Below are 18,502 nucleotides of genomic sequence, written 5' to 3' on the forward strand. Positions count from 1 at the left end.
TGTGCTTCTGCGGGTGGCCTCTGTCGTATGTCACCTCTGGTTCCCAAGCCAGAGGCCATGGCTGCCGTGATCATCTAACAATCTTCCCAGAACAGGCTGAGCGAGGCCATGAGGTATGGTGAAATGATTAGATATCTGGTACCAGGGTCCCCCAAGAACCCTGATAATATACCAGCTCCTCAAAAAATGCAAACGCCACAGCAGGTTCCCTGACTTAGCTCAGTGCCACGGCACACCAACATGCCGAGACCCCGGTGTTATGCTCCAGCCTAAGGGCTTCTTCCAAAGACCCTGTGCCTACTGTGCCAGTGGAGGCAGCCCCCAACCCAGAGAGGCCCCTGGGACACCTGGAGAGGACAGCCGCCACCGTGACAGCATCCAAGACATTCCAGTGACAACACGTTACTGGATAAAAACAGGACAGAACAAGTAGGAAATGAGATGGAAAAAACCATACTTGAACTGAAATTCAAACCTTTCTTAAAGATTTTATACAGCAGTAAGGAGAGCAGGAAGCTAATTGGCTATTGCAGGTTTTCTTGTTTGTACGGAACATATTTTGAATTGTTACTCGCAGCTGCCAAACGCGTCAACTGGCCGGTATCGCCAAAGAACCGAGAATCAGGTGAAGGTCTTAGAGCTCCGTCTGGGCCTCACGCCCCTTACCCTGCGCCCTCGGCTCTCCTCTCAACAGGACAGAACTAAGACACACCTCGTGAGGCATCCCTGCCTCCAGGGGAAAAGCCGATAGGGTTACGGAGGCCTCCGGTGAGAAGGAGAGGGAAACGGGAAGGCAAAGGCCCCGAGGGCCACAACGCACACTGGCACCCTTCCCCTCCCCACTTGGATGTACATGGTCTGGCACTGCCCATCCCCTCACCACAGTGAGCCCTGACGCGGCCCGTGCTGGCCGGGAAACATCAAGCCACGCACAACACTGGCACGGCCCAGCGGGCTCATCACTTCCATGACCACAGGGACCCACGTGACCCTCTCTTCATTCCAACCCTGAGGAGGCCCCATTTGACTTTGAGTCCATAGAATTATTCTCTCGGAGGTGCTCACCGATTACAGGGTAGTGCTATGACATTTTCAGGGGGACTGCCAAAGCCATCCAAAAGGCACTAAAACTCCTAGGGGGAAAACTTACATTTTCTTTCTCTGTCCCTTGAAGATGTAAATCTTACCAAGTCTTTGCAATGTACACACCCCACCCAGGAGGTAACTAAAACGGCCCACAATCACCTGAGACTGAAGAAAAAACAAAACAGGGGGAAAGAGGCCTTTTAAAATACAAAATGCTAGGATAACTCTCTTGTCCAAAATCTAGTCCACAGCCTCCTTAATGATACCTATCAAGGACAAATCCAAACCTTAAAAGTTCTCTCCACAAACATTAATAAAAAGTTTTAGCCATTGCAGCAGGTATCCTATCTTGTTCCATCTGCCAATTTGGATTCACCTGTTATTTATAAACTACTAAGTTTTATATTGTACCTCATTTATGGCTAAAATTTCGGAATGGAAGCTATCAGGTCTCTGTATCTGCCTGCATGTTTATGCATGTCTACAGATATATATATTGTGTGTGTGTGTGTGTGTGTGCGCATGTTTATGCATGTCTACAGATATATATTGTGTGTGTGCGTGTGTGTGTGTGTGTGTGTGTGTGTGTTTTTCCCCTCTACCTCTGGAAGGTAAAAATAAGTGCTTATGATTTAAGTATTCCTGAAACTCAGAAATATAGAAACTAACCCAAATGTTTTTCAAGTTCACATGATCTGGGATAATCTTTGCTAAATAAAAGCTAGTTTAAGTTTGGTTTAATTTAAAAAGGTGTGTCTTCAGAGTTATTAGCATTAAATATGATACAGGTAAACAACTTCTATTTTACCTGGGTTTCCTAATCAAATAAACTCATGTTATCTCTATTACAAAAAATTTGTCAGCAAGAAAAAGAGCTTGGAATGATGTCTGTCTACTAAGGAAGTTTTCCCACGTAGTTTAAACACAATTGTTGGGAACAAGTGATTCAGATCTAAAAGAGATGATAGTTTTTAGGTGAACTTTTCAGCAATAAGTATGCACTATGGTATGTCTACTTAAAAATACTTTCCAAATCTTTGATAACTTCCACCCTTAGAATTTTACTAAGTTAAACTGAATTATGGAAATTCACTGAATGTGTAGATCATTTCCAAATAAGATGAAATACCAAAACATTAATCGCTAAGCAAGTCTAACTTTACCTACTTTTGACCTCTTACAGAGGAACTAAGAATTTGAGTCTGTAAAGAAACATGTCTCACACTAACTAAACAACTGTGCTAAGAAGAAATGTATGTTTCTACAAATTAAGAAATCCATTCATAAATTTGCCAATCTAAAGAATGCTGGTGAAATAGTTCATAATTGCTTATTTCTTAGTTCTCACTAGAAATTAAGATTTCAAGGATTAAGAATTCTAATTAATATATGTAATTAAAGCTACAAGAAATAACAAAGGAAACATCTCTCTACGCAAGGGAAGTAGGATGCATTTTTGGCTAATAGAAGGTATAAAGTATGGAGATTTGTTTTTGTTAAGGAAAAAGAAAGCAGATTTGTCCTAAATTAAAACTGATGACTTCAGAATGGGAAAGAGGAAAATAAAGGACAAAACGTTATAGAAAGCTGGGAAGACAGAATATTTACCTTGTGTGGTCAAGTTAGCTAAAAACAAAATTATCATGACAAGTTTTTTGTTTTTTAAAACAAGCTTTAATTTCAATAGCATGCTTATATAATTTTCTTTCATCTGCTAAAAGTACAAAGTTATCCTGGAGAACTGATTTGCTCCTCGTATGAGAATATGAAAGGTTTTTCTTTACCTTTTAAGTATCTAGGTAGAAAACAAAGATTTTGTGTTTTACCAAAACAATTTCCTATGTTCATGTTTTCTTAATCAGGTTTTTGACTGCTTAAAAAAATTGAGTCTTCTCAATATTAGAAGAGCTAATTTTTGCTCACAACTATGTGACATTCTTTAAATGCTTTTGTCACTTTGGTTAAGTAGATACATGTTGCATAATTACCTGTGATCGTATTTAGTCAAGTATCTAAAACCTTTCGATATTTTTTGACAGACTTAGAAAAATCAAATTCTAAGTGAAGTCTTTCTGACCTGGAAGTAACGCTGGGATTTTGCGGAGCGCCCCTGGACCATCTCAAAAGATTGCTCTCCTTATAAAAAGAGACATTAAACTAATTAGGATTGCTTGGTATGTTAAATTACATGGGAAGCATTGTCAAATAAAAAATAATGCTAAACCTTCTGCATGGATATCCTTGTACAGATATATGTTAACATGAATGTTCCAGAAATTATATGAAATTCCTAAAAATATGATATAAAATGTTATCAATCCTAATTCCAGTTATCATCTTATAATGTGTCACAGAAATCAACAAATTTCCTTGTCAATTTCATTATAATGAACTCTCGTCAGAACTTTAACCATGGGCATTTTTAAGTCTTTTGTCATTTTTACAGTTAATATTTTATTGATGCCTTTGTAAAAGTATTCCATCTTCAAGGAGATTCATGGAAAGTACTCTGACAAGCACAGGTTTCTGATAACTTTCAGATCATATCACTGAACTGGGTATGAATTTACAGAACTCTAAGAAAAAAACTGCATTCATAAAACTGCTAACAAAATATCAAGATTAAGAATTACATATGGTTGGATGAACTGGTAAGGATGGTTATAACTTTTATAACTTTTGTTTAAAAGGGGGTTGCTAGTTCTCACAGAGAAGACAAGCAGTGACTCTACAGCATCTTACTAGGCTGATGGACAGTGGCTGCAATGGGGTGTGTGGCAGGGACTTGATAATATAGGTGAACGCGGTAACCACAATGTTGCTCATGTGAAACCTTCATAAGGTAGTGTATCAACCATACCTTAATAAAAAAGTTTTTTTAAAGGTTGCTAGTTCTTTAATCTTCTGTTTCCCAGATTTAAGGAAATTTTCTCTTAGGCTAGCTATGTATGACTTACATCAATTTGGGAAAGTATACCTTTGTGAACACAGATAAAACGATTACTTTTTTCTCCCTACCTGATTCCTCTAGAATTCAAAACTCCAGGTATTCTTGTATTTTTAAGGCAATATAGTTATTTGCATAAACTCAGTAAGAATGTAACGGGACACAATTGGAAACAATGGTTACATAATGAGGGCTTTGACTGGAATGTCCTATTTGAGAGAGACATACATAGACTCGAATATGACCAGACAGCTTTAAGGAACTAAGGCTGACCTTATAAAGCCAATGAAGTTCCTTGGAAAAACAGGCCTGGTACCTTGCTTACAGGGTTCCCAGCAGCCTTACCAGGTGAGTAAGGAAGGTCACCTCCCGGCAGGCTCAGGAACCTCAGGGTATTTTGGAACTTCCAAAAAAAGGAATTCATTCAAATCTGTAAGTTTGCAGGCAAAGGCTCACGTCAAGGCCTTTGCTTGGCTTCCTAGCCTTGAAAGGCTTTTAAAAATTCCATCTGAGATTCACTATGAAAAATTCTAGCAGAACAGACTTAGATGAATCTATATGATCAATCGACTTTTCCTGCTGCATTTATGTAAATAACCAATCCAAGTTTAATGAGAATAGATTTATTTTATAAACAAATTAGTCTCATTTTTATTATCTCTGATAGAAAGGGGGGTAACTGTAAAGAAAAAATTGTTTCATTAATATACCATCATATATTTCAGATTCTAGTGCTGTTAACTGACAAGCAAGTTTTTTTTTTCATCTATATACTAGACTGGAACCTGAAGTTTTCCAGTTTCCTTCAATACCTGGCTATAACTCTCAAGCTAACATTTCCAATTTTTCTCCCACCCTTCTGACTTGGAGTAACAGAGAACTAAAAGTGCCCACTACCTGAAATCATGCAAGCTAAAATGGGACATATAAAAAAAATGGAACTTCATAAAAAATTCAGAGATATTACCACAACAGCATAATTTTCATGCCTGGTGCTATATGGGCCACTCAGAAGTTTACCTGAGCACCCAGTGACATCATCACAGACATTCAAACCACAGATTTGCTTTGAGCCTAATTAATGTCTAGACATCTCAACTGGCTGCTCTTAGCAAGCAAATTGGGTTTATATTTGCTCCAACCATTATAACCTTTGTTTCCACAGAATTGCCACCTATTAAACACCTGATTTCTCATATAATATAGACCTGATGTTGGGAGCCCACCTGCAGCCCACCTCCTGAAATGGGATACACTGTTTAACTGAACTGACCTGTTTTCATGGCTGGAACCTTCAAGTTTGCGACAATGGCTACAGACTGAATTTCAGACTACTGACAGGATAATTTTTATAGGATTTGCTACTATAATCCTATTTAGATGTGTACTGTCTGGATTACACTGTGCCCTACGCATGACTTTTAGCATATTAGCTACCCAGGCAGTCAATGTCCTCACCACTGACTCTAATGCCTCAACCTCACAGGGTGAATTGCCCTGTAACCCTGACAGGTGTTTGTTTTTCTTTTTGTAACACAAGTGCCTGACTTAAGCTTTGACTGACAGAGGCCTCCACTCCGAAGATGCCCATTTCAGGGAGACACACTGCCGGCCACTGGACTAGACAGAGAGCGACGCCACCTCCCCTCTCTGAGGCTCTCTCTGCTTTGGAGATCTTGGTTGATTTCAATAACTGACCGTTTAGGCCACCTGTTTTCTTCACTTCCAGACCTGCAAATTCCCGCTCTTATGTTTTAAATTCACCACTAAAGAGTGAGCCTGTGAAACCCTAGGCCCCCACCGTCAACCCCAATCAAAGCAGACTCCCAGGCCCACATGTCCTCTCTTTCTCTCTACCTACAACCCTGCTGTGCGGCACCAGGGGAGCTGTGTAATTTTTAGGTCCTATAAGCAATAAACCTTTATTTTTTCAAAGTTTCCTAATGGTTATTGCTGAAGGCTGTCTTGTGATCATACAAAGAACCACAAGGGCCGGTCCAGCTATAATGTTAGTTATTGACAGGCTGAGACCAAATACACAACAGAATATATGCAGCAACTAAAGGAGTTTGTTACCCTTTTTCTTCCCTTCCTCCACTCCAAAATTTGAAGAATAAGATCTCCTGAATAAGAAGACTCTACCTGTTGTTCATTTGCCAGATATGCAAACTGCAAGTGACTTGTGATACTATGATTAATGAGAAAATACTACTGAGTACCTTGTGTCAACAAAGCAGGTAACATTAAGAGCTGCAAAATCTCAATTTCACTGCTAAATACAGTTTAATACAGTTAAAGAGATAAGACTAACAGAACAACACAACACACCTATATATCAAGTTTTGGACAGTGAACTGCAGACTACCCTGCACTAAGGAGTTAGAAGTTGTGCAGGTGAGCAGAGATAAAAGCTTCAGGAGGTCACGGTTTGAGCCCAGACTTAAAGCTGGCTAGGACTAGCCCAAGCAGGGAGCAAGGGGCTTACCAGGCTAAGAGAGACAAAGGAACAAATGCTCAGGAGGAGAAACTTCTCCCTGGAAGATGTAATGAATGCACTGGCATGACCACAGTCCTATCCCTATACATGTTGAAGGGAACAGTTTGTATGAATAAATCAAGGACATAATCATGGATCCTGAGAATCAAGTAAAAGATCACTGGTGGATATCTGGTCAAAGAAATAACATCACCAGCGCAGTAATTAAAACTGGAGTAGTGCCAGTGTGAAGGGAGACCATCTAGGCAGTGGCTGAAATAGTAGGTACTGAGTGATAAAGTCCTGGTCATGACAAAAAGAGGAACCACAGAGTGAACCCACGCGACAACACTCCTTTGAATAAAGACGAGCAGTAAGAGACAATCCCTGAGAATAGAGCTTAATAACAGAAACCCCTTAGTGGCAAAAAACCCTCCTCTCACAATTTACCCCTATGGAAAGCACTAGTGGAAAGATAATGAGTGAGATTTTACATATTCTGAATTTAAAGTTATTTAGGATATAACTACTAAGGGCTTGGAAATGAACACTGGAATGTGTTGGGGCTGAGACACTGAAAACAGTCATGAACAAAGCCGAAGTTGAGGACAAATTAAGGTCCCTTGTTCCAAAGATTAAAGATAAAGGAACAAACACCAAGAACGAGGAAGTTTATGGCTACAGGTCAGGACTGAGAACTTGCTTAACAAGTGACTCACACAGCTAGAAAAAATCAAAGGAGAAGTAGGGTGGTGCAATAACACTGCAAGAGCCACCGTCCCCAGAGACAGGCATGATCAACACCCACCACCACGAAGACGTGATCTTTTGGGCATTTTTTTAGGACGCCCGTAAATATTTTCGTATCAGCTAAACTGACTACTAGTTTTGCTTCAAAAGATTTACTCATCACTTTTTATCAACCCATAATCAAAATATTATTATGAAGATAAATGGTAAAGAGATTAACTTCTGCCTTTTAATATCTGCTCTTTCAGTAAGAAAAGAGTAATGCTCCCTTTTTAAAAGTTAAGTGTGTAATTCTGCCCATACTCCCAATAGTTGTCCACATTATGAATAAAGCATTGCTGTTTCTATATTTACTGCTGGGCATATAAACTGAATATTCCATATTTACTAAACAAGACTAGAATGTAAAGTGTTTGAAATTTTAAAATGCTGATTATTTCTAGACCTTTAGTAAGAGACAGAAAAAAAATTACATGGAAATAATTTATTTAAATATGGGCTTTGAGGTTCAACAAACATGGCTTAAAATCCCAGCTCTGTGACTACTAGGTTTGTAAGCGCAGGGAAATTACTAGTCCTCTCACAACTATAGTTTTCCACCTGTGAAAGAGGGGAAATAATACCTACTTCAAAGGTTAATTGTGAAGATTAAACAAAATAAGGCAAATACACAACATAATAACCATAAATTAGGTAACATTTATTAAAGCATTTATAAGTCAGGTACTGTCTTAAGCACTTTACATGCCTGTTCACACGTGATCCTCACAGCACTCGTATGAAAAAGGGACTCTTATCACCCCCATTTCACAGAAGAGAAAAAAGCACCAAGAGGTTCAGTATCTTGTGGAAACAGAAAGCTCAATGAATAGATGCTGTTCCTACTTCTGCTCTCAAAGTTAAAATTACTGTGAATAAGTACTTAAAATGACAGTAAACTTACTTATCATATTAAACATTAAATTATTTATCTACAAAATGTGAACCAGTAAGTAAAAGGAAATAGCAATTTTTTTAAAGTAATTCAAAAGACATGTTACAAAATACAAAATACTAGTAAGACATCTGTAAGACCGAACAGTCACACACACACGGTGCACACCCACAAAGCTGAAGCGCACGTTTTTGTACGGACACTTTCTGAGTACCTGCATTTCCATTAACTAACTCACAGAGCGGGACTGATTTCAGACGCCCTCCTTACTAGCACTTGCACAGCGATACGAAATGGCTTTTGCCTACAGGCCACCTGAACCACCAGCACGATAGGAAGTCAGTCCCTTCGCAGGGGCAGTGGTTTCTGTGTTTACTTTTTTCTTTTTCTTTTTTTGGAACAACCTCCAAGATACAGAAACTTCTAAGCACAATAGAGAAAAGGCTGTGTTTTTCCCCCCTAATGTGAAAGTTGCCGAGATGATGTTCAGTCACCCCTAAGTCTTTCCTCAAACAGAGAATTCTCCTACATTACCGGATAACCACCATTACAGCCAGGAACTCACGCTGACGTAGCACTACAGCCAATCCTTAGACCCCACTTCCAGTTCTGCCCCTTTCCTGATGATGTCCCCTTTAGCACAAGGTGAATGGATCACGTTCAGCCGTCCCCTTTCACTCTGGTACAGTTCTCAGTGTTTTCTTAATTTTCATGACTTGGATACTTTCAAGGACTACGGGTCAGTTGTTTTGCAGAATTTCCCTCAAGTGGAGCTGGTCTGACACCTTCTCATGATTAAATTCAGGGTGCACGTATTTGGCAGGGACATCAGCAGGGATGCCCTCTCAGAGCATCCTTTCGGCGGGCCCACTGACACGTCTGCTTTGATCACTGCCAGGCTTCTCCCCCGTAAGGTTCCTTTCCAGTCTTTGTACTTACTAGGTGTTCTGTACAGAGACTCTGACATTATAAGAATAACCCATCCCTCGTCAAACTTTCCATTTATTCATTAACTTGTATAGTATAGACTCATGGATTCCAATTGTATTTATACTTTAGTGCCATCATTATTTATTTTGATGTTCCAATTGTTCCACATTTGGCCAGTGGAGTCCATTCAAGCTGGTTCTGAGTATTCTGATGCACCCCACCACTCTCTGAACAACTTTCTTGCTCAGTTAGAAATTCTAAGCTCATCTGGTACCTTCCCTGAGTCAGCCCTGAAATTGACCACTTACCCAGTGAGCGCTGGTTCACTGGGAATGGCACTTAGAGACCAAGAACTGGGTACCAGGTTTCCTGTATCTACATACCTTGAAAACTATGAATTCACACCAATATCTTTAATTCTAATCCAACAGCACGCAATTCATTCTATCTTCCTCTACTTTGTAAATTCTTTCTTCAACCGTGAGAAACTAGGCCCCCATCATCTTTATTACACTTACTTGACCAACCACCCCACCCTGAATGTGACCGATCTTCTGCAGCCGACACGGACCCTCCACCAGACACCCTCCGCCTGACTGAGGCTGTCAGACTACTCCAAGCAACTGTCTCCGCCGTCCACGCTGGACACCGCCCACCTCACATGCTCCATACTGAGACCCTCCTCCACACAGACGCCCTCCCTACCACATCCAAACTCCCAAACCCCACACCGGGCCACCACCCTGCACGTGGGCATCTTCCTCAGCCTCGTCAGCCAACAAAACCCCTCAGGGGATCGAAAAGGTGGATAGCTAAAACATGCTTTTTGACTGAACTATTCAGGAAGGAAAAAGGGAAAGGGAAGCGAAAAGCAGAGATAGTATTAAAGATAGCAAACTACCTCTTTCAAAAGCTCAAAGCTTCTTTCACCTATGATCTCATTTGCCCCTGAATGGAGTCACATTGTGTAGATAAAGAAAATGAAATTAATTCTTTCAACTATTTAAGTTTCTCAATTAAACCAAATTCTCCTCTAAGGCAGTAACGACATTTTCACTTCTGTTAGGTCCTCATGGACAAACTACATATAAATCTGTACGTATGAAATACTCACATATCTGTACTAGCCTGGGGGAGGGAGGGAGGGAAGGAAGGAAGGGTCTGTTATTAAACAGATCTCAAAGGATACCTATATGCATGGTAATAGTTTCATAAGAATTAGTTCTCAGTTTTCTTTAAATTCTGAAAGGATCAGTATCCCCAAAGACATATAAAAACACTGCTTGGATTTATCTTATGACTCCTAACCAAACCATGGCCTCTGCTCTATCCTACATTCCTGACAAATAATCTCCTAAAGGTTTGCCAGGATCACATCATTCTCCTGAAGCAAAGTTACCAGTGGCTCCTGACAGCCTAGCAAACAAAGAGCTTCCAATCTGACAACCAAGGCCTGACGAGTTAGGACTCCGACCTACCATTTCCAAATTACATCTCATTCCTCACCTACACAGAATTCTGCTTCAGCTGCTGTAGTTTTATACACTTTTCCATCTATATGCCTTGGCCCAAATCTTGGCTAGAATGTTCATCTTTTCCATTTATTCCTATCAAAATTTTGAATGTTTTTCAAGGTACAGCTTAAATTCCATCACACCTCTTTGAAATTTCCCATGACTACAGACAGCCAGAAGCAAGCTGTTCCTCCCTTAACTCCTAAGAACCAGGTAATACTGTAATTACTATTCTATAAGTACATTTATTACCTCCTTTACTAAGTTAAATTAAGATGCTCTTGGAGAAACAACATGTTTTCTTTCTCCAAACAACTACGATTCACTGAACATACATACCATCACAATTTAAAACTTAAGTTCTTCACAATAGGTTTAATGAGGTTGCTGTCATTATCTATTTTTGTAGATGAAGGAACGAAGGCTAAAGGATGTAGGAAATGTGCCCAAAGTAAGTAGCATGGCAAGCTTTTCCGTAGCACGTTTCACCAAACATGAGATACGTGGAATGAACCCTGGCAGGGGAAAGGTTCTCAGGTCAAGTAAGTTTGGGGGATTAGCAAAGTTAAGTCACTTTTTGACCAAAGGGCTTCTCAAAGCCTCTAACAAGGTGCTGATATGCTTTATCAATCTCCAAAAGGGGGGTATATTATGTTTCCTAAATGTTTTTGGAAACCAAAATCCTTTTCTCAAGGACCATAACCTTATATGACTAGTGTCCCATGAAATTCATCTCAGGAAGTGGCACCATGTTCTGTTGTCTTTGTGCAAGACTTACACATAGTAGTCACTTTCTTCTTGAAGAAGAAATTGTTCCTCATACTAAAGTAACATTATGTAACTCCATATACTATAGTAAAGAATAATGTCATGCCATTTAGAGCACAAGGTCTCAAGTATAATAGTTACTTCACCAAAAGTTATCAAATTAAAAACATTTATTTTCCTTAGACTAAAAACATTAAGAGAGATTTCTACCTGTGCTTTTATGATATGCATGAATCTGGACATCAATTCAGGACATTCAAGGAGGAAGTGAAAGTGGTCAAATATAATTTTGGGATTTCTAAAAGAAAAATATATTTCGTTTAAATGGACAAAAAGGATAAGTAATGCAAATTTATACATACAGATACTGAAACAGAAGAAAAATACATATTAATCACATCTACTATACTTCCACTTGTCATTATGCATTTTTTGAATGGTTAACAGAAGTAACACTTTTCTGTTGAGATGAAAACTATAAGCAAAGAAAGAAGAGGCAGCAAGGGCAGTCCATGCATTTAAGAAAGCCTTACCTATTAACAAAGCATTTTAAAACTTCATCATGTTTGCACACAAATTCAATGAAACGGGGCGAAGTCATCCTGTAGGAGGTAAAAAACAATGAGAACACAGAGAAGCTGGTGATACAGCAGATTTAATAACAATGCACTGAATTGGACTGGCTTCTAAATAGAAAAAAAAGAAGAATTTGGCTTTGGATCATCTTCATAAATTTAGGAGACTGGGGCATGCCTAGTCAACTTATAAGATGAAAAAATACGTAACTTTTCATTAACAGATGATATAAACAGGTGACTTTTTAAAAACCTTGAAATTTTAAGCATCTCTGCTCTATACACCTTGAATACACAATCAAGTGATCCTTTATAAAGTGACATTCACCATCATACATATTAGTAACCGATCTAATGCTTAAAACTCCAATATTTTGTACTAATTCTAGACTAGTAAACATCCTATAAACAATTCCTAAAACAAAAGCAGATTAGAACCTAAAATGAACAAATTATTAGTTGTTACTAAAATTACAAAATGAATCATAGCTTTTCTTCATCTATCAGAGAAGGAAATAATCAGCAGAAACTTTCTTACCCCGGAGGCATCTGACAAGAGCAGCACATGTAAAAAGCTTGAATGACAGCACTAAGCCGGTTCGCTGTCACAGAAATAACATCCTGACCGTCCGCGCTGCCTTCCTGTTTCCCTCCGAGAGCATCTGGTTTAGATTCCCGTGTGCCAGGGGAGAGATTTTCATAAGTCCCAGGTCCTGGAGGTTCAAACGGAGGAATGGAAGCAGCACCTTGATCTTGGTCTTTTTGTTTGAGTAAAATAGAAGTGATATCTGTGGAGTCCTCTTTGTTTTTCATCAGTTCTGTAGCTATTAGGACTAGCCATTCATCTAATGAGTGCCAAAGCAATTCGAGAGGCTACGAGAGAAAGAAGAGTGGTCTTTAAATATCATTCTTAAACTCCAGGATTAGAAACCCCACACAGTGAAACAAGTGTTATAAAATAGTAAATATACTCTAGATACTTCTATATTCCCAAGTTAACATGACAGCACTGCCTAGAGGAAAGTAACAAAAACGTGAATGTCATATAAAAGACAATTTTTTCATTTTTAGCAAAAATTTAATTTGCATTTATTGGCTCTTTGGAGTAAAAAGGGAAAACTAAAATAAAACAAGAAATGTATTAAGCCTATCTTTTAAAATTTTTCTAATATTTATTGTAAAAAATAAAATTACTTTTATACAATCCCCCTAAAATTTACTGTATTTTTAAAAAAATGAAAAGTCCTAAAGAACCTAAGATACAGCTTAGGTGACTGTGTTCCTTTCTTTACATGTAATTCCTACAATTTTGAAAATGACAGGAAATTTTAAAATATGAGACATTTATAAACACATACATATACACATATATGATCTACACACACACACACACATATTTGCTTACCCACACACATATAAAATCCATCTCTAGTTAAACTATCAAATATGACTAGCAAATTCCTAATTATAAATAAAGATTGACAGTTTAAAAAAGAAAAAGTAGGGAGGGAACTGTTTATTTCTACACTATTTAAAAGATTTCTTTTGAGAATAATGAAATGTCTTTTATAAAAATTAATAGCAAAGGGACTGGGGAGGATGGGTGGGAAGGGAGGGATAAGGGGGGGAAGAAGAAAGGGGGCCTTAGGATTAGCATGTATAGTGCATGGGGGGCACGGGGAGGGCTGCACAACACAGAGAAGACAAGTAGTGATCGTACAGCATCTTACTACGCTGATGGACAGTGACTGTGAAGGGGTATGTGGGGGGCACTTGGTGAAGGGGGGAGCCTAGTAAACATAATGTTCTTCATGTAACTGTAGATTAATGATACCAAAATAAAAATAAATAAAATAAATAAAAAATTAATAGCAAGTCAAATTTTATTTTTAAAATATTATGTGATCACAAATGCTACAATTGCTACAACAGGACTAAGTACTAGAGAAAATGAAATATATGTATCATCTCTAATAATTAGTAGTTTTTAGCACAAGCAGAAATATAAATGCCCAACTACTGCTAAAAGACCTGCCGCGGAGATCTGGTGCCAGGCCCCCGGGCTCCGGCTGTCAGCACCAGCGGCTGCGGAGTAAAGCGTCCCTGCTCTGACCACCACCGCAGAACGGGGATTCCGCGAGGTGAGGGGCGTGTGCACTGACCGTACGGCGGCGAACAATTTGCAATATATTTGTTTCAAATCATAACACCATATGTGTTAAACGTACACAATATTTATGTAAATCATACCTCAATAAAGCTAGGGGGAAAAACCCACCTGCTAGAACATTTTTAACCCCAAGTAAAGATTATCAGTTAAGTAGGGGGAGGAGATGGTGGTTAAATGGTCCTTCATTCCTACACTATTCTAAATATTCCCATGGAGAATAACAAACTTTGGTCAAATGAATGTAAAACTTAATTTTCTGATTCCTGTACAATCACAGAATGCTACAAAGGAGCGTATGTCTCTGAAGGACCCACCCATACGATATTTCAACTAGAAGAAATAATCTTATTTTAAAGACCACTATGGACAGACATTATATAATCATATTTGGAATCCTAGAAAACTTTAAGTAACCTTGTTCTACCAGGAAATTCTTTCCAGTTATTATCTAACAAATTGCTCTGCTATATTTTTAGGTTTCCAGAATATTCTCTTTTTGAGAGTATTTTACCTACTGAATTTACAATAAAATCACCCCTAAGTATTCCCTTAAACATTAAACCCAAAAGCGGAAAACAAAACATTTTTTGACAAAATGTCCCACCACCATCAGCAAAAACCTAGCTCAACTCATGTAACATATTTAATTAGTACTTCCTGGGTAAACAGGTAAGCCAAGTGAGAAACTAGCCACGCCCTCTCTGAGGCTGAAATGAGCACCCCTCTGCCCCACAGGCGGCTCGGGCACAGCGGTCCCACGACCCAGGGTCCCCGAGCTGCTTCGGCGCAGGCAGGCGGCGCAGCAGCCCTGGTCCCTGGGCGCTGCCTTCCCTAAAACGCTTCACTCCGATCATTCCAGCGTTCCGACTGTGAGCCTAGAGTTTTCATCATGAGTAAAACATTAAACCTGCTATAAAAAAATGAACAGGAACTTTTTTATGTGAACAGAACGACTTAGCTTTCCATCAGAAAATAAACTTCCAAAATAGAAAGAACAGGGATGATGTAAAACTGCTTGAAGCAAAAGGAAAAAGGAACAACCAGCCTCTAAATGAGAAGGGCCAAAACCGGGAAAACCAGCCCATGGACGGAGGTGAAGCCGGAGGCGGGGACAGCTGCCTGCGCCTGTCCCGGGGGAGCCCTGCGCCTCAGCTGCAGCCTGCGCAGCCCGCTTTCAGACACTGGCCATGTACACAAACCAGACGATCCAGAGATAGTTTTTTTTAATCAGATGTGTATAAAAAGGATAGTGACAATAAAGATACTGAAAAGTTAGAAAGTTTTCAATAAAGAAACTCTACAAAGAATTAAGAGGATGAGGGGGAAATGTAAGCCACCTTAGGCCTTTACTTCTCTCTTTTCCCCACCTTTTCTGCCTGCATTCACACGTGCACTACCGCTAAATCCCTACCTTAAAGCACTCCCTTTGAAGATTTGTTTAGAAAACTAATTCCTCAACTACAAAAAACGTAGCAGCCACAGACAAAATAAAATTTTAAAACTTAAAAATAGATCATTGTAAACCACAACTGTGTTGCTTTCTATAGTCATAATAATGCTTAAGAAAATATTAGGTAAGACACAAAATACCATACGTATCAATTGTTACTGGAAAAAAATGAGTCAATGACTCTAGACAATATTAGCATGTTTCTTGGCACTGTGAAGATACTGTTTCATTTCACTGCATTGAGTGACCTTCACCACAGAATTATATTCTCTGTAAAGGAATAATGATGTGACAATCATACATGACTTTCAAAATATTTCAAGTTATATTTCAAAGCTGTAACATATAATCCCAAACTTGTTGGACAATTTTAAAAAATTCAAGATCCATGTGCCAAAGTGAGATACAAATCTGACAAGAAATCATTACTAACTGAAGTTCTTTAATAGTACCTTGAAATTCTCTGTTAGTCTAACTATTCTCAACTTAATAATGTCAAATGCCCCAACCCAAAACATAGGATCACAAAGAGTTTCTCAATCTTTTTGGCCTTCCCAATTTTCTCAATTATAATTCTATGAAACTGTTAACAGTCACAGCTTACAATTCACACAAAGAAAGAACCTATCAAGATTCAAGAAGCCCACATTTGATAACCAGGACGACCTTCCTCAGATGCTCCAAAGTTCCCAAGGCACTAGATAAAAATCTCTTAACACTGAAAAAATGGCTATAAAAAATGTTTTTTTTATATGTTAAGATTAACTTAAAGAAAAAATTTCTAAGATAAATCAGAAAACTAGTAACAGGATGTTAAACAATTTTACTTGCTAAAAACATAAGGCTATAAACCCACTCATTCGTAATGGAAAGCTCATTAATTGATTCTAACAGTGACGTGACATGTTAAAGTATCTAGCTAATGAAATGGAAAGAAGGCATCAATTGCTGCCTTAGACAAAAATGTAGTAAAAATTAAAATGGTACTTCCATACTCACACTGCAGCCACTCAGCAAATGGTTAAGTTTTTTACAACTTGAATCACCTCACGATGAACAGAAGACCTTATATATATGGATGAAAATGTAGTTTCTATTTTTATCTTTATAAGTGGAAGGGTAGATCATTTTGCCATCCTCCACAGAGTCCACATTTAATTCAGAGAATTAGATGGAAAGAGACTAGTAAATTCCTTAAAGTAATACTTAATGTTTTTTTAATTAGCTGAGTTTTGTAATAAAAATGGTTTCCAAATTGAAAGATCAAAATTTAAGACAAAATAAGTGATCAGAGACAAAAATCAGCAGTCAACAATGCAGATAGTAGTATCTTGAAAAGGAAAGACACTAACAAAAAAAAAAAATATAGAATAATGAATACCACAGACATCAATGATATATGACAATCAAAACACAGAATCTAGATTGCATAAAAGAAAAGCTAACAGAAAAATAGTGATATCCTTTTCTAGTCTGTTATATCTGTGCTGACTATCTAGATAAAAAACTAACATTTAAATCAAGCATTTAATGCCCATAAAGAGGCTACTGAGCATGTATTTATTTTCTGGTATCATTAGCAAATAGGTGGCAGATTCAAATTTTAATAAACAAAAAATACATCAGCTAACAGTGAATATAATCTCTACCTGATTTGATATTTTATTCATCATTACAGATGAGCAGAAAGGATCAGTAGAAAATCAAATAAGGGGTAGTTCAAGAACTAACAGCATGAGCCACTCCAGAACATATTAAGAACAACTTAAGAGTAATGTAAATCTTTGAGCAGTAAAACTCTCATAAAACAACACTGGCAAAACATTGCATCAATATAGATTTGAATTTTACAAAGACGGGGTAAATTACCACTTCTAACTAGCATTACACTCAGCAGTATGTGAAAAGCCAAAATGTGAATTACAAGAAGATGCATAACTGCCTTCTTCCAGGAGGTGGCACAACAGGGGGGAGAAAAAGGAAAACCCGCACCCACACATGTACATGCAGGGCTGAAAACTTTCCTACACTGATTTAAAATAAGAGTGAAGCAAACAGATGCACAGACACTTTCATATATATATGTATATATATATGAAATATGTATACAAATATACATTTGAAAAGAAACGTATATATCTGACTATCATACCTATTATAGATATTAAAGAATCTACTAGCAATATACTTGCAAACTCTTTGTGTTTGCCAACAATTTTCCATTTAGCACAGATCATTAGTTTAACTTTGAACTTAACAGTGAAGCTGTCTATCAAAGTTTTCGAGGAAGTGACACATTAAAACGTTTTATCACTTTTTGGATACATAATGTATACATATACTCAAAAGACTGTTAAAGAAATACAAGTCTTCGTGTATCCAAAGGCAAATTTTATGCTATGAAATCTAAGATAAATTACCTTCAAAAAATAACATGAAAACAGCTGTTAAATTACACACTTGTCCAAAATCTGTTATATGAAAATAGAAAGCCACAAAAAACGATTAACAATAGCAATTACAGCCATGTTCACATGTTCCCTTTGTTGACTTCCTAAAATTATTACTTAACATGGGTAGCGACACTGTCTTGGGTTTTATATGGAATGATTCTCCCAAGGATTCCATCTATAAACATGCTTATACAGGAGAAGCAGCTGACACAAAACAAAATATTTTGATAAAATATCTCAATGATTGTTCCTTGAAGTAATCCCAATAATTAATTGTTAGTAAAGGCAGTAAAGGAAAACAATCTTACTTTTAAAACACATACACAGACACATACACACATGCTTACTTTTTTTTTTTTTACTGACATATTACTGATACACAATCTTATATTGGCTTCAAGTACACAACACAGTGGTTCAGCAGTTACCCAAATTATTAAATGCTCACC

The 18,502-nt window shown here is 38.0% G+C and overlaps 1 protein-coding gene across 5 annotated transcripts in view; it reads right to left on the reverse strand.

The window, feature by feature from the left end:
* The window catches only part of HACE1 (HECT domain and ankyrin repeat containing E3 ubiquitin protein ligase 1), a 98,444-nt gene that overhangs the window by 27,957 nt on the left and 51,985 nt on the right, over nt 1-18,502 (reverse strand). For all 5 annotated transcript variants that reach the window (XR_005028239.2, XM_036902863.2, XM_036902862.2 and 2 more), the window contains 3 exons: nt 12,519-12,853; nt 11,939-12,007; nt 11,616-11,703 (listed from right to left, as the gene is read on the reverse strand). Coding sequence is in view for 4 of the 5 variants with exons in the window: in XM_036902863.2 (XP_036758758.1) it covers nt 11,616-11,703; nt 11,939-12,007; nt 12,519-12,853 (492 nt within the window). In the remaining variant the exon portion in view is untranslated. The remainder of the gene's footprint in view (nt 1-11,615; nt 11,704-11,938; nt 12,008-12,518; nt 12,854-18,502) is intronic.

The sequence above is a fragment of the Manis pentadactyla genome, chromosome 12 (assembly GCF_030020395.1).
Source record: "Manis pentadactyla isolate mManPen7 chromosome 12, mManPen7.hap1, whole genome shotgun sequence".
NCBI lineage: Eukaryota > Metazoa > Chordata > Mammalia > Pholidota > Manidae > Manis > Manis pentadactyla.